Below are 17,170 nucleotides of genomic sequence, written 5' to 3'. Positions count from 1 at the left end.
CCCTGATATAACTGAAATACTGTCACGCCCTGATATAACTGAAATACTATCACGCCCTGATATAACTGAAATACTGACACGCCCTGATATAACTGAAATACTGACACGTCGTAATATAACTGAAATACTGTCCAGAACGATGTTGTAGCCAACTCATTCACTCTAATCTGAACACACTTTTTGTTGAATTATATCGATGTCATGGTACAATCAATTATGTTTAATAAATGACTGAATGCTTGTTTCAATTTCAGACTCACACTATGCCAATAGGGGTGATTCTTTACCGTGTTTGTTGTAAGAACTCCTGATAATGCAGAATTACAATATTTCACAATAGTAGTTAGGTTATCCAACATTGAAGATTAATTCTGTGTTTACACAATGTCAGTATCATATATTCACATAATTCACACATCTCTCGTGAAAACAAATTTATAAATACTTTAAGTTTCGTTGGAGTCTTAGGTGGTCCGAATCCAAATGTTTTAGCATCGTAATTTAAAAACCTTTACAATGCGACCTCTGCATATGATTAATAATATGCTTGTGATGATCTTTGCTTGACGTATTAGCACCAGTGCAACACGATCATGTACAACACACAAATCTACATTTATGTTAATCTTTGTTTTTAAGAATTATTAATGTGATTTCAAAGAACAATTATTCATTGACGGATCATGTTTGAATATCCACCAACGACTCTCTCTTGGTCTTTAATCAGGAATTATTATCTATATATACGAGACTGGGGCAGCCTCAAACATATATCGGATTTCTTTTTATTGATTAGAGTAATTTGTAGAAATAAAACAAACAGAACACCTGGCCACGTGGCCCAAATTATGAATTGTGACAAGTGTTTTTGTATTCTTGTGCCGTCTTCGATACTTTCTGAAAATCTCCGCTATTCTCGCTTTTCTGCCACTGCCTATTTAGAAGTGTTCTTAAAATACAGATGATTCTGTAAAACATATGCCATGAAATACTATTTCTAGAACCTCAGCTATTCGGCTAGGGCCCACTTGCATAAAGCAGTCTCAGTGCTAAGATGATCGTAACTCCCATACCTTGTGCGTGCGTAAGAACCAAATACAGAGCATTCATTTCTTTCGGCTAACCTCGACCCTTTCCGTTACCGCAAAGAAGACAATATCACCGGAAATAGCCAATCGTCTTCAGATAGCCATTCGTCACCACTCGCCCCTTTCCGTAGCCTGCAAGAAGACTCGTCCCCCTATCGATGATTGTTATGTGCGAAAATACGACAAACCAATCAGAATGCGCGTATGATTTCAAGTTCTTCGTATAAGAATCCCTCAGAAATATTTTTTTATTTTACAAATGTCTTGCATCTAAAAATATACCCAAGACACAGTTAAATGTGTTCAATCATACTGTATAATTCCAAATGTCTCGATGTGCTTTAAATTGTATCTGAAATATATATAATATATGGGGAAATAAATGTGAACCATTACGCAACGAGTTGACAATTGTTTTAGGTATGCCCGTCTGCGCTAAGACGGAACCCGGTCGCAAAAATGGCCATGAGAGGGGCACGAGTCGCTATTCGGCTTGTCCCGGAATAACACGAGTTGGGTCACGAATGTTCAGATAGCATCCAATTTTTCAGCTCTGTGACGTCATAAAACTGACGTCTCTGTGACGTCATAATACTGCTGTCGGGGATCCTGGCTGACGATTTCAGTCACTGGTCCGCTATGCAGTACATTTCAATGCGATGTTGCGGCACGGATGCTACCAGCTTGCTTGATGAGGCAACTGTTTGTTCACGGTTCCAGCATCTGTAACGTCGCATTGGAAACATATCAAAACTCATTGACACTACAGTGAGTGAGTGAGTGAGTGAGTTGTGTTTAACGCCGCTTTTAACAGTATTCCAGTTATATCACGGTGTGTAAGCTTAATGTGGGAGGAAAGCCCGAAGTGATGCAGGTCTCAGACGTTTACCACTTCAGTGAAACCCACGAGCACGGGTATAGTGCTGACAAACCTAGAAACATCATCGGGTCGAACCGGGATTCGAACCCACAATCATAGGTTTCTGGCGTACCCAAGGGACGCAACTCTGCACAGGGAATCGCGGCGCCTTAGACGACTGGGCCACCCGTGCCCCCCATTGACTCTACAGATTGTAACCTACCAATTAACGATAATATATAGCATCCACTCACGTCACACCTCAGTCAGTACCGCGACACTACCGGTTCGGTATGTACCGATACTTAATAATCTCTCCTCTTCTATTCGGCTCTTTTTTTGTCAATTTAAGCCGTAACTGATTTACATTTTGCTATTGTCTATATTTTCCATTTCTTATTCTTCTGGTAAGTCAAATATAATTTAAAATATAGTGTGATTTATTTTTCTGTTCGTGTCAAGGTTGTTGTTTTATTCTATTTGATAATTTATATATTGGATGCATCACATGTGTGTGTGTGTGTGTGTGTGTGTGTGTGTGTGTGTGTGTGTGTGTGTGTGTGTGTGTGTGCTGTCTTCTCCCCTTGCTTCTTACATCATGGATACACTGCATCCTTGACACGAGCTCTTCAGTGCGTATATATAGCACTCTGATTTGTTTTGTCCTATAGTCTTCGAACATGTGTTTGGCCAGCTTAATCCGCAGTAATCTCTTTTAGATGTGAAAATACGGTATAGTTAGTTTCTGTCGAAGAGATAAGAATCTTATTTCTCCAATTGTAAGTTATTACAATTACTTTGCCCTGAACAATAATATGTATTAATGTTACTATAGAAGGCTATTGGATTGAAAGGCTTTTCTACAGCTATTTTCTTCCAACTGACTACCCTCGTCTGGAGGTACATGCGTGCCGTTATTCACAAAGTAATACCAGCTGTCACTAAGGATCAGACATCCAGATGGTTTGGATGGTTGTTGTTTAACACCGGACTATATGACGGCTGTCTGTAGATAATCGAGTCTGGACCAGACAATCCAGCGATTGATAATGAGCATCGATCCTCGCAATTGGGATACGATGACATACATCAACCAAGTCAGCGAACCTGATCCCCCGATCCCGTTAGTCGCCTCTCAGTAACAGTACACGTTCATAGTAGGTAGCATGTTTCTGTCGTACAAGCGGAGCTGCCCTTGGTTCATTGGTGTCGTCTTTTTTCCAGCGTCCACCCAATGCAACAACCCCGGAGGTGCGCCTGTACAACGGTCTATACATGGGTCACGCGTACAGTATAACAGGGTTCACGCAGGTGCGTACAGTAGACAGGGTTCACACAGGTGCGTACAGTAGAACAGGGTTCACACAGGTGGGTACACTAGAACAGGGTTCGTGCAGTTGCGTACAGTATAACAGGGTTCACGCAGGTGCGTACAGTAGAACAGGGTTTACGCAAGTGCGTAGACTACAATAGGGTTCACGTAGGTGCGTACAGTAGAACAGGGTTCACGCAGGTGCGTAGACTACAACAGGGTTCGCGCAGTTGCGTACAGTATAACAGGGTTCACGTAGGTGCGTACAGTAGAACAGGCTTTACGCAGGTGCGTACAGTAGACAGGGTTTACAGACGTTCGTACAATAGAACAGGGTTTAGGCAGGTGCGTACAGTAGAACAGGGTTCACGCACGTGCGTACAGAAGAACAGGGTTTAGGCAGGTGCGTACAGTAGAACAGTGTTAACGTAGGTGCGTACAGTAGAACAGGGTATACGCAGGTGCGTACAGTAGAACATGGTTTACGCAGGTGCGTACAGTAGAACAGGGTATGCGCAGGTGCGTACAGTAGAACAGGGATCACGCAGGTGCGTGCAGTAGAACAGGGTATACGGAGGTTCGTACAGTAGTACAGGGTTTACGCAGGTGCGTGCAGTAGAACAGGGTTTACGCAGGTGCGTACAGTAGAACAGGGTATACGCAGGTGCGTACAGTAGAACATGGTTTACGCAGGTGCGTACAGTAGAACATGGTTTACGCAGGTGCGTACAGTAGAACAGGGTTTACGCAGATGAGTATGGTAAAACAGTTCTGACAGATTCGTACAGTAGTACATAGTTTACGCAGGTGAGTACAGAATTACAAGATTCACGTTCCATATTTCTATCTTGAGGCATGGACCGGTGAATAGAGGACATGGTTCCACAACTTGGTGTGCACGTTGAGTCGCGACACTAACCCCGCAGGTTCAACTGATTGGGGTTTGAAGTCTACATTCGTCCTTATTATGAACCTCGTATGAATTCACCAGTGATCCTCGAATGGGTCTATGTTTGTTTGTTTGTTTGTTTGTTGTTTAACGCCGCACGCAGCAATATTCCAGCTATATGACGGCGGTCTGTAAATAAGCGAGTCTGGACCAGACAATCCAGTGATTGATATCATGAGCATCGATCCACGCAGTTGGGACCGATGACATGCATCAACCAAGTCAGCGAGCCTGACCACACGATCCGTTAGTCGCCTTTTACGACAAGCATATTGTCGCCTTTTACGGCAAGCATGGGTTGCTGAAGACCTATTCTACCCCGGATCTTCACGGGTCGAATGGTTCTATGAGCTGCGGCACTTTTAATGTTTCTATTTTGCACCTTGTGAAATAATGAAAACGTTTCAGCACAATAACCTAACCCACTCACTGAATCGGGCCTTTGCTCTACGTTTCTCTTCCAGTTATCCTTTAAAGGTCGTGTTTGTCGCCTGGTCAGGCTCCGGAACCCCTGGGGAAGGAAAGAATGGAATGGATCTTGGTCAGACAAGTAGGTAGATATATAGAACGTCATCCACGTGATCAGGCAGGTAGGTCGACACACAGATCACAAACCACGTGGACATACAGGTTAGTCGACATACAGAACGTTATCCATGTGATCAGACAGGGAGGCCGACATGCAGAACGTCATCCACGTGGACATGCGGGTAAGTCGACATACAGACCGTCATCCACGTGATCAGACAGGGAGGCCGACATACAGAACGTCATCCACGCACGTGATCAGACAGGTAGGCCAACATACAGAACGTCATCCACGTGATCAAACAGGAAGGCCAACATACAGAACGTCATCCACGTGATCTGATAGGGAGGCCGACATACAGAACGTCATCCACGTGATCAGACAGGTAGGCCAACATACAGAACGTCATCCACGTGATCTGATAGGGAGGCCGACATACAGAACGTCATCCACGTGATCAGACAGGTAGGCCAACATACAGAACGTCATCTACGTGATCTGATAGGGAGGCCGACATACAGAACGTCATCCACGCACGTGATCAGACAGGGAGGCCAACATACAGAACGTTATGGTATGGTAGTTAGGATCACTTAAGCGCTAAGATTGCTTTGTACAACGGCACCCAGGTGGTCAGAAAGAGAGGAATAAAAGTTAATTCATCTGACCATCGGTCAGAGGTTTTGTATTTGCTTGTGTTTTCTCAGATCAGGTTCGTATGAACAGCCTGCGGACATTAGACGTTCAGACGATGAACCAGGATGAGTTTGGGAAGGATTATATATTCAAATATGCTTTGATTGTTTCAGGACTATAGTGGCATCAACGCTTGTGATATTAACACGGCAGATGAACACTAATACATGACGTTCTCGTTCGTTATACCAGGTCTCGGGAAATCGCGTCTGTATCCGAGGAAATCAAGAATGATCTTCGTTTCCGGGCAAGGGACGATGGCGAATTCTGGTACGTACGAGTAGTCTCCCTTTATAAAAAAAACCTGCGCCCCGGCTCATTGTTACAAACGCATAAAAGAAAGTAGCAGCTAGCAAAACAAATACATAAACAAATATAATGAAATGTTCCCATGCAGTAATCCTGCTAGCGGGGCGGTCGGGGAGCCTAGTGGTTAAAGCGTTCGCTCGTCACGCCGAAGACCCGGGTTCGATTCCCGACATGGGTACAATGTGTGAAGCCCATTTCGGGTGTCCCCCGCCGTGATATTGCTGGTATATTGCTAAAAGCGGCGTAAAACCATACTCACTCACTCACTCTTGCTAGCGAAATTCAATATTCAATGTCTTCGGGGGCGTTGTGGTAACCTAGTGTGGTAGATTCTGGGGTATTGCTAAACGCTTCAGCTTCCAACCATCCTCCCTCACCAAAATCCACCCTACCAACCCGCCGTGATATAACTGGAACTGCTGACTGCAACACCATGTCCTCTCTGCACACCACGCACCGCGGTCGATCTGTCCCTAGCATCACAACCTGCATGCACTCGTCAGTTACCACCTTCTATGTTTCAGGATTTCTATAGAGGATTTCCTTGCCAACTTTGACGAGATCCAGCTCTGTCATCTGCAGCCTGATGCTCTCACTGACGAGGTCGCCATAGACGAAGTGAGTTGAGTGAGTGAGTGAGTTGGGTTTAACGCCGCTTTTAGCAGTATTACAGTTATATCGCGGCGTGTCAGCTTAATGTGGGAGGAAAGCCTGAAGTGATGCAGGTGTCGGACGTTTACCACTTCGGTGAAACCCACGAGCACGGGTATGGTGCTGACAAACCTAGAAACATAATGGGGGCGAATCGGGATTCGAACCCACAACCATAGGTTTCTGGCGTACCCAAGGGACGCAACTCTGCATAGCGAATTGCGGCGCCTTAGACGACTGGGCCACCCGTGCCCCACGAAGTGAGTTGAACCTTGGTGTGCAGTCCTCATGCATGTATTTATGATGACCACCATGTGTAGGGGGTTCACCTATGCAATGTAAGCTCAACGAGACTACAACAGATAAGTCTGAATCACTTTTACGAGCTCAACGAGACTACCTGAATAAATACTGAATCACCTTTGCTCGTAGCTACACAACATCCATTTCAAAAACACCAAGACATATACTGCCATTGCCTTGACCTCTTTGCCGCCATTGCCTTCACCTCTGTGCCGTCATTGCCTTGTCTTTTGTGCCATCATTAACGGGTTGCTTTCTGAGAGGCTATTGTCTGGATGACCTCTGTGTCGTCATTGCATGGTTGACCTCTGTTCCGCCATTGCCTTGATCTCTGTGCCGTCATTGCCTTGACCTCTGTGCCGCCATTGCCTTGACCTCTGTGCCGCCATTACCCTTGACCTCTGTGCCTCCATTACCCTTGACCTCTGTGCCGCCATTGCCTTGACCCCTGTGCCGCCATTGCCTTGACCTCTGTGCCACCATTAACTGGTTGACTTCTGTGGCACTATTAACGGGTTGCTTTCTGAGAGGCTATTGTCTGGATGACCTCTATGTCGTTATTGCATGGTTGACCTCTGTGCCGCCATTGCCTTGACCTCTGTGCCGTCATTGCCTTGACCTCTGTGCCGCCATTGCCTTGACCTTTGTGCCACCATTAACTGGTTGACTTCTGTGGCACTATCGTCTGGCTGACCTCTGTGCCGCCATTACCTTGACCTCTGTGTTCCAGAACAAGAACCACTGGAACGTGACGTTGTACCATGACTCCTGGATCAGGGGGGTGACTGCCGGAGGGTGTGGCAACCCGCCCAATCAGAGTAAGTACTCTTGATGTCTGTGTCAGTACATTCATTCTCATGATTCATTAAATTATATCCACAGAAACGTGGGCATTCCGGGTTAAAATTGTTCACAAGCACGCCATGCCGGGACTGGCTTGGTGCCTTGGCTGATTGCTCGCATCGTGTATCGTATCCCGACGGCGCAGGGCGTTTCATAATTGTCAATCGTTGGTTTGTCCGGTTAGGAATCGGTTATTTACACACCGCCGTGAAATAACTTGAATATATTTGAGAGCGGTATTCAAGTAACAACAAACAAACAAACAGTTACAGTACAGTACACTCGCAATGTCAACTTTGTTTTCATTGCTGCTACAACTTCTAAATACCATTGTCAGATAGTGTATCATACAACAACATTGACATACCTTCAGATATACCGTATTTCCTCTACATAGAGCATATATTGTCTGTAGATCTGTACTGGAAGAACCCTCAGTTCTTCGTGACTCTCCGTGAGTTTGACGACCGCCTGACGGACAATGACTGCACGCTCATCGTGTCTCTCATGGAGAAGGAGAAGGGAGGGGATGTCTCAAAAACAGCAATAGGATTTGATGTCTACAGGGTACGTATAACATGAGTGACTGAGTGGGAGAGTGAGGCTTTAAACACTGTCTGAGGTGTATCATAGCGCGATGCAGGTCGTAGAGTGAGTGAGTGAGTTGGGTTTAAAGCCGCTTTTAGCGGTTTTACAGTCACATCACGGCGTGTCAGCTTAATGTTAGAGGAAAGCCCGAAGTGATGCAAGTCCAAGACTATGGTGCTGACAAACCTAGAAACAAAATCAGGTCGAACCGGGATTCGAACCCACAATCATAGGTTTCTGACGTGCTCAGGGGACACTCGTGCCCCGCCTCTTCCATTAAACTAAGGAGCTCGGTGTGGTGCGGACGAATCAAGGCAGCTCATCACTCAATGCGTCTTGTGTTTCCTCAGACGACTGGGGACCGCCTCCGTGGTCTAGTGGTAGAGCGTCCGCCCGGAGAGTGGAAGGTCCCGGGTTCGAACCCCGGCCGCGTCATACCAAAAGATGGAACTCCTTGTTACCCTGCCTTGCGCTCGACATTAAGGGGCTAAAACAGGGACTGATAGGCTCGGAGTCCGTTTACTGTGTCTGAGTGGGGTATCTCTCAGTGTGCTAGCACTTTACATCGGCATTAGTCCGGACAAGTACAAGCAGTCACACACACACGTGCATGCACGCACGTCGCTATATAAGTGCAATAACCTTGGACGCGACGTTAAACCCCATTTCACCTCAGTTCAGACGATTGGGTTCCCGTGCCAGTTAAATATGAATATGTTGTCGCAAACAAGTTGCGGTACATGTTGTCGTACCCAGGAGATAACTAATCATTCCCTTAGCGCACCTGCCCAACGCGTGAAGCTTTTTCTTGAGTTGGGGCGGTCGGGTAGCCTAGTGGTTAAAGCGTTCGCTCGTCACGCCGAAGACCCGGGTTCGATTCCCGACATGGGTACAATGTATGAAGCCCATTACTGGTGTCCCCCGCCGTGATATTGCTGGAATATTGCTAAAAGCGGCGTAAAACAATACTCACTCACTCACTCTTCTTGAGTTCCCAAAACTCCAAATAGTTTCTCAGCGTGTTTGGTTCATTTAGTGAGAGGTTGTAGGTTAATCTCTCTTAGAGCTATATATCACAACGAAGAGTATTCAAATAGGCATAACGAAATTTTAAGATTCGAACCCGGATCTACAGCTGACATGGCAACGCCTCAACACGTTATTAAAAGTAACGGTGGTCTTGATTTTTATCATTTTCTTAAAACCCACGAGCGCTGATATGATGCTGTCAAATCTGGGATTATAAGCAAGGCAAATCTGAAATTCACACAATGAGCGCATCCTTACGCGGCCAAGGGGCGCTACTCTGCCTAGAGAATTACGATGTCTCACACACCACTGATGTTCATGTTCGTGTACGGCATTTCTTCCTGGTGATATTCCAGTTAAACCTCCCGGACTTCCGCCCTCTAGACGGACAGAAGGCGCCCCGCAATACTCTCCTCTTGACGAAACGCTCGGGGTCCTTCCAGTATTACCGAGAAGTTTGTCGACGCTTTGAGCTGCCACCCGGGACTTACGTCATAATCCCGAGCACGTTTGAGCCTCACGAGGAGAGGAACTTCCTGCTTCGGCTATTTACGGAAAAGAAGGCAGAAAGCGGGTAGGTTGGAATTACCCTTAGAACTGAAATCCATTGAGTACATAGAGAATACTACACTCATTCTCGTTGGAGACCATTTTTACGAAACGAATGGACATTTTATGGTATCTGACCGAGAGAAAGCGGGGTCAGATACCATAGAAAGTTCACGAGTTCGGCCTTGTAGTTGCAAAATGGATGACATCTCGCGATTGTTTATGAATGAAAAAAGTAGTCCCGGTGTGACAGGGGTCATGGTTATCCAATCAAAACGAATAAAACAGGTCAACCTTGAACGACACACACCTGACGTACGGATTTAGTATCTTACCACCTGTATCTTCAGCACGTGGGTAATAAATGTAAAATATCAACGTTTATGCAGAGATATAGTTCAGCAATTAATCTTAACATAACCCAGCCCGATGTGTATTTATCTGCGTACTGCTACCGTTGATCGATAATTAAGGAGTGTATTCTACCAAGAAAGTGCTCGACTCTGATTGGTCAATCAAAGGTTGCAAATCTCAATGACAAGCTTCTGATTTGGCCGCCTTGGCGAAAACACCCACCACCAACTAATAGTGGTATGAAATTGAATATCGCAGCAATAAATTGACATTATGTGTCAATTACACCTTGTACTCCAGTTAGGAATCGAACCGGGTCGTCAGCGTGATAAACGAACGCATGATCTACGCAACTACCAAGCACTCCTTCTCAGACATAACAAAGCAGTGATATTGGAATATTGATTTAGGGTGAAATATTGATTTAGGGTGAAATATTGATAAGGGTGAAATATTGATTTAGGGTGAAATATTGATTTAGATTTAGAGTGAAATATTGATTTAGGGTGAAATATTGATTTAAGGTGAAATATTGATTCAGGGTGAAATATTGCTTAAGAATGAAATATTGATTTAGATTTAGGGTGAAATATCGATTCGGGGTGAAATATCGATTTAAATGTAGGGTGAAATATTGATTTCGGGAGATTTTATTTTAAATTGATCTTTCATCTTCTTTCAGAATAATGGACGAGGACCCCGGGCCGGCAACTGTAAGATATATTACCTCCATTCCTCCATGTCAATGCCTTTGAAAGCAGAACCAAAGTACATGCGTAGCAAGTGGCATATCTTTGGCGCAATCCGTTAGTCCACCCTGAAGATCCGGGGTAGCAATAGTCTCCAGCAACCTATGCTTGTCGTAGGAGGCGACTAACTGGATCGGGTGGTCAGAATCACTAACTTGGTTGATGCATGTCATCGTTTCCTAGTTGCGATTGATGTTGCGATTCCTCCTCTTATACATATCGACATGACCCGTGAAGATCCGGGTTAGAATAGGTCTAAAGCAGCCCATGCTTGTCGTAAGAGGTGACTAACTGGATCGGGTGGTCAGAATCACTAACTTGGTTGATCCATGTCATCGTTTCCCAGTTTGGATTGATGCTCATGATATCAATCACTGGATTGTCTAATGCGATTACTTACAGGTCGCCGTCATATAAATTGCCGGGCAACAAAAATGCCCTTGCAAACTGGATTTGATAAAAAAAATATCAACAATATTATTTGTTTGTTTCGTTTTAGCTACCATCAAACATTGTTGTGTTCATTGTTTTGGTCGGCAGTTTCGCTGGAATATTGCTGAGTGCGGCGGTACACAAAAAACAAACCAACAAACTAACGACGATGTTATGTGACGTCATGAGCAGTGAATGACGTCATATCACTGTGGTCTCAATGATGCGTCAGTATGACATTATTTACCACTCGAGAACTACGGAGATGCACATGTACAATAGGAACGTTATTACACCAAATCCAAGCATTATGAGTTAGAAAAATATAAAATAACAATAATTTTATTATTGCTGTTCACGCAGCCAGTCCAGCCAGTGGAAGACACTACGGTCGATTTATTTGCTAAATACTCCGGAGAAGATGGGCGGATGGACTCGAAAGAATTGGCTGGCTTCCTGAAGGCAATATCGAAAACAGGTACCTCGCTCTGTTCGTTTTTTTCGGGGGCAGGGTGGCCCACTCGTCTAAGGCGCTCCTCCCACATTAAGCCGACACGCCGTGATATAAATGGAATATTGTTAAAAGCGGCGTTAAGAACCCAACTCACTCACTGTTGGGCTAATTGGTCTCACTCTAGACACCCGTGTACTTGTTGAATGTAATCTTGACGTGGACATGCCGTGTTATTGCGAACAGCATCAGGAAAACTGCATTTAAATTGTGACCAAATTCCATGGCTCCATCCCGTGAAGATCCGGGGTAGAATAGGTCTTCAGCAACCCATGTTTGCCGTAAAAGGCGACTATGATTGTCGACTAACGGGATCGGGTGGTCAGGCTTGCTGATTTGGTTGACACATGTCATCGTATCCAAATGACGTGGATCGATGTTCATGATGTCAATCACTGGATTGTCTGGTCCAGACTCGATTATTTACAGACGGCCATCATATAGCTGGAATATTGCTGAGTGTGGCGTAAAACAACAAACCATCAATCCATGGCTCCGAATCTGACCTTATGATCAAGGTGGCACGATTTCGTTCTACTTTCATATTCGCTATATCCCACCAGCAATATTGAATTGATTTTTTTATGTCGGCATTGAAAAAGATATATGTATCAAAATAGAATTATTTTCATTTCCACTTGGGATAATAATTACGTCGTGCCAAGAATTTGCTAGCCATTGTGGAAGTATATTTCATATAGTAATTTCTTCTTACTTTTCCAGAGTTCACGGACGCGCTAAACTTCAGTAGCGAGGCGTGTCGCAGTCTTGTCAGTATGATGGATGTATCCTTGTGACCTTCGTGGAAGTAGAAGATCACGTGACAACAGTTTCAAGGCTTATTTTCGCAGTTGCATCCCTTAGTCCTCTGATCCGCTGCGGGGGCACTGGGCACAGTCGTCTAAGGCGGCGCGATTCGCTGTGCAAAGTTGCGTCCAATGGGTACGCCAGAAACCTATGATTGTGGGTTCGAATCCCGGTTCACCCTGATTATGTTTCTAGGTTTGTCAGCACCATACCCGTGCTCGTGGGTATCACCGAAGTGGTAAACGTCTAAGACCTGCATCACTTCGGGCTTTCTTCCCACATTAAGCTGTCACGCCGTGATATAACTGGAATACTGTTAAAAGCGGCGTAAAACCCAACTCACTCACTCAGTAATCCGCTGATCTTAGGTGAGGTTAGGTGACATAGGGTTTAACATCGCGTTCAAGATTATTGTACTTAAAAAGCGACGTCGATGTACATGTGCGTGCGTGCGTGCGTGCGTGCGTGTGCGTGTGCGTGTGCGTGTGCTGCTTGTACTAGACGGGACAAAATACCGATTTTATAGTGCTGGCCCACTGATATGTCATACCGCAGTTTAACATGAATGAAAAAACACCGAGCGCCAGGCAGGGTAAGAACAAGTACCTTCTTTTATCGTCTTTTGGTATGGCTCGGCCGGGGATCGAACCAACGACATTCCGCTTTCCGGCGAGCTGCTGTATCCCCTAGACCACGAAGTGGGTCTGCCGACCTTAGCTTTCATCAAATTGATAATATCTTAACCCGGCGTTTGACTTTTCTCCTACGTCACCCAAACGCGCCCCGAAATAACTGAAATATTCTTCAACCCTGAACCCAACTCTCCATTTTAATATACAATCACATTGATAGTCTGTACCCCAACCACCAAAAAACACGTTGTTTCGAATTTCTGATTAAGAGAACAGTAAACTACGCTTATAACGAACTCATAGGGACCACTACTTTTAGTTCGTAGTAACCGTACTTCGTTACAAGCATATATACAACAAATGGCCGGGATTAAAAGTAAGTTCGTTAAAAGCGTGTTCGTTACAAACGGAGTTTACTGCATTTTCATTTGAGTTAACGAGATGCTCCTGTACAACATGGTTTATCATAAACATGTACAACCTTGACAATGGCAGCAAAACCAGACTGGGTTCGTCAACTTTGAAGATGTGAAGAAAATGTGGAAGGAGGTGAAGACGTACTCCGTAAGTTTACCCAGTCTTATAGATTTTGTTCCGTCTTCGAGAAAGCAACTGGAAAACACTGTCACACATGAATATATGTTTTTTGTTTTCCTAAACATTCTGTAAGCAGCATCAACATCGTTATCACGAATAATAGTAAACATGCATACACTAGGGTGACGGTGCAACACATGTCCCCGACACGTGAAGCAGAGGCGACTAACGGGATCGGGTGGTCAGGCTCGCTGACCTGGTTTATGCATGCCATCGTATACCACTTGCGTGTATCGATGCTCACGATGTCAATCACTTGATTGTCTGGTTCAGACTCGGTTATTTACAAACCGCCGTCATACAGCTGGAATATTGCTGAGTGCGGCGTTCGCCTGAGATCGATGTGTTTCCTGCCAAGGCATTGATTCAATTCTATAGAAGACAGCCTCAAACCCAACTCACTCGCTCACTCTGACGGTTCACTAATATACGGTTGCTATGAAATGTAGCTCGCTGTCGTTGTCTAGACGACATGCCTGACTGTAGACCATGATAGCCTGCTGAACATTGCGAAAAACAAAAATCTGTTTTTAATGATTCTTCTTTAACCGCGTTCTGTTTCATTGGCAGGGCGTATTCAGAAAGTTTGATGCAGACAAGACAGGGAGCATTGACACCTTGGAGCTGGGATCCCTCTTCAACGCATTAGGTAAGTAAAATCTCCCTACACTGAGTGGAATTACTGTTTTTCACCGTACGCAATACCCTGACTGTGTCAAGGCGATGAGCAGAGTTTGGCCACGCACACAATGTTTGAAGTGAGGTATAAAAGACTCCCCCAGTACAACCTGAGGATAGCAGTGGCTGAGATAGAAAGACCAAGGGCGTTAGTTTTACTAGGCAGGTCACTGCTGCCCGAATGGTTTACTATTTCTACCGTGGAGGATGTTTTGTCCGACTTATGAACCGTGGAAAGAACATATTAATATTTGTTTTATATTATGTATAAAAGTGCGTTACGAATGTCTAAAGAAGCGCTCCTAAAATATATCTGGCCAGGAAATATACGCTAAACAGGGGACCTCCTCATGAACCAGTTCTGTGGTCTAATGGTTAGAGTACCTGGGAACCGACCAGGAGGTTTGGGGTTTATTCCCCGTCCTCTATAATAAAACAATCAATTCTTGTCTTCGACTTTAGAGGTGAGGTGAAATGGGGTTTAATAGCGTCTCGTCCAAGATTGTTGAACTTATATATATTACACATCAGGTCTCACTTGAACGTAGTAAAACCCTAATACCCGGTCGCACACACCAGGTCTTACTTGAACGAAGTAAAACTTCATACCCGGTCTTACACATCAGGTTTTACTTGAACTGGCGTCCGGCATTGAGGGGCTAAAACAGGGACTGGTCGGCTCGGAGTCAGTATACTGTGTCTGAGTGGGGTATTCAGGTAAAACTGCGGCATGGTATCTCAGTTGGTTAGCACCATAAATCGGCATCAGTCCGGACAAGTACAAGCAGCCACACAGACGTGCATGCACGTCGCTATATAAGGGCAATAATCTTGGGCGCGACGTTAAACCCCATTTCACCTCACCTCAACTCTAAATAAAACCAATCTAACGAGCTCTTCATGAATCAGGCTTCCCCCTGAGTCGCAGTGTTCTGACAGCCATGGTGAGGCGGTACGGCGGCCGTGACAACCGCATCATCTTCGAAGACTTCGTCATCGTCATGTCCAAGCTTCTCCTCATGTACGGTAAGTAATGCTTGCAGTATGACACAGATCCCAGCTTGTTTGTTTGTTGTTTAACGCCGCACTCAGCAATATTCCAGCTATATGACAGCGGTCTGTAAATAATTGAGTATGGACCAGACAATCCAATGATTGACATCATGAGCATCGATCCACGCAATTGGGATACGATGACATGCATCAACCAAGTCAGCGAGCCTGACCACACGATTCCGTTAGTCGCCTTTTACGGCAAGCAGAGTCACCTTTTACGGCAAGCATGGGTTGCTGAAGGCTTATTCTAACACGGATCTTCACGGGGCGGTACAAGCTCAAATCAATCTAACGAAATCAAAACACCAACCACAGTGGGAAATTTGTTCTTTGTCGATATGAATATGAGTAGGAAAGTAGCTTATATTTTAACACTTAAAGTAGTAAGAGTTGTTTGAATTTGAGACCGCCTCCGTGGTCTAGTGGTAGAGCGTCTGCCCGGAGAACGGAAGGTCCGGGGTCCGATCCCCGGCCGCGTCATACCAAAAGACGTTAAAAGATGGTATTTGTTGTTACCCTGTCTGACGCTCGACATTAAGGGGCTCAAACAAGGAATGTTATGCTCGGAGTCAGTATACTGTGTCTGACTGGGGTATTCATGTTGTCTCAGTGGCATGGTATCTCAGTGTGTTAGCACTATAAATCGGTATCAGTCCGGACTAGTATAAGCAGTCACACACACACACACGTGCATGCACGCCGCTATATAAGTGCAGTAATCTTGGACGCGACGTTAACTCCATTTCACCTCACCTTACCTTAAACATACATGAAGAGCTCGTAATATGTTCCACGTCAAACACAGATTGATCATGTCGCTATCAGAAAATGAATGTCGGTTTTTTTCCCAGGTATTTTCGTGAAGCACCAGAAAGGTCAGGGAAACAGGGAGGGCGTGGCCGAGTTCACCAGGAATGAGGTAAACTGAACGTAGAACCTGCGCGCCTGTTGTTCTGGTCGTAACCATGAATGGAAACGAGTGTTGCTTTACCGCACTCAGCAATTCACCAGCTGCATCAGGGCCCCCTGTTTATATTCTGGACGAGACGGTCCACTGTCTGAAAACATGAGCATGGATCTGTATAAGATAACACGGAATCACCAAGTCACTGAGTGGGAACACCAGTTGGTTATTACGACGAACATGGCAACCATACGACCTGTCCTTTCCTCGATCCCCACGGGGAGAAGGTATCGAACAGTGTTCTATAGAACCAAGAATGAATGAATGAATGAGTATGGTTTAACGCCGTTTTTAGCAATATTCCAGCAATATCACGGCGGAGGAAACCAGAAATGGGCTTCACACATTGTACTCATGTCGGGAATCGAACTCTGGTCATCGGCGTGACGTATAGAACCAAGACACACCGTGATGGTGACTGGAGGTACTTGTGACACGATACATTTGGAATGGACAGACCATACTAATTTGACATGAATGTTATATAACAACGTATCTAAGAGCTCCTGCTGATCAAGGGACAAGGGATGCCCAGTCGTCCAAGGCGCCGCAGTTCGTTGTGCAGAGTTGCGTCCCTTGGGCACGCAAGAAACCTATGATTGTGGGTTCGAATCCCTGCTCGCCCTGATTATGTTTCTAGGTTTGCCAGTCACTCTCTCTAATCAAACAGATGTAGTTTATAGTG

General features: G+C 45.1%; 1 protein-coding gene across 3 annotated transcripts in view; it reads left to right on the top strand.

Moving 5' to 3' along the window:
* The window catches only part of LOC124120175 (calpain-9-like), a 49,413-nt gene that overhangs the window by 29,245 nt on the left and 2,998 nt on the right, over positions 1 to 17,170 (top strand). For 2 of the 3 annotated variants that reach the window (XM_048398120.1, XM_048398121.1), the window contains exons 7-21: positions 255 to 275; positions 3,172 to 3,258; positions 4,673 to 4,758; positions 5,626 to 5,703; positions 6,267 to 6,360; positions 7,427 to 7,514; positions 7,955 to 8,106; positions 9,513 to 9,730; positions 10,742 to 10,772; positions 11,604 to 11,718; positions 12,475 to 12,536; positions 13,686 to 13,754; positions 14,358 to 14,436; positions 15,375 to 15,491; positions 16,373 to 16,440. In XM_048398120.1, the coding sequence (XP_048254077.1) occupies positions 255 to 275; positions 3,172 to 3,258; positions 4,673 to 4,758; positions 5,626 to 5,703; positions 6,267 to 6,360; positions 7,427 to 7,514; positions 7,955 to 8,106; positions 9,513 to 9,730; positions 10,742 to 10,772; positions 11,604 to 11,718; positions 12,475 to 12,536; positions 13,686 to 13,754; positions 14,358 to 14,436; positions 15,375 to 15,491; positions 16,373 to 16,440 (1,365 nt within the window). The remainder of the gene's footprint in view (positions 1 to 254; positions 276 to 3,171; positions 3,259 to 4,672; positions 4,759 to 5,625; positions 5,704 to 6,266; positions 6,361 to 7,426; positions 7,515 to 7,954; positions 8,107 to 9,512; positions 9,731 to 10,741; positions 10,773 to 11,603; positions 11,719 to 12,474; positions 12,537 to 13,685; positions 13,755 to 14,357; positions 14,437 to 15,374; positions 15,492 to 16,372; positions 16,441 to 17,170) is intronic. The other variant, XM_048398122.1, reaches the window with a different exon arrangement.

The sequence above is a fragment of the Haliotis rufescens genome, unplaced genomic scaffold (assembly GCF_023055435.1).
Source record: "Haliotis rufescens isolate VD_foot unplaced genomic scaffold, xgHalRufe1.0.p SCAF_18, whole genome shotgun sequence".
In the NCBI taxonomy this organism is placed as follows: Eukaryota; Metazoa; Mollusca; class Gastropoda; order Lepetellida; family Haliotidae; genus Haliotis; species Haliotis rufescens.
Note: the sequence above shows the minus strand (reverse complement) of the source record. Positions and strands in the feature narration are given on the sequence as shown.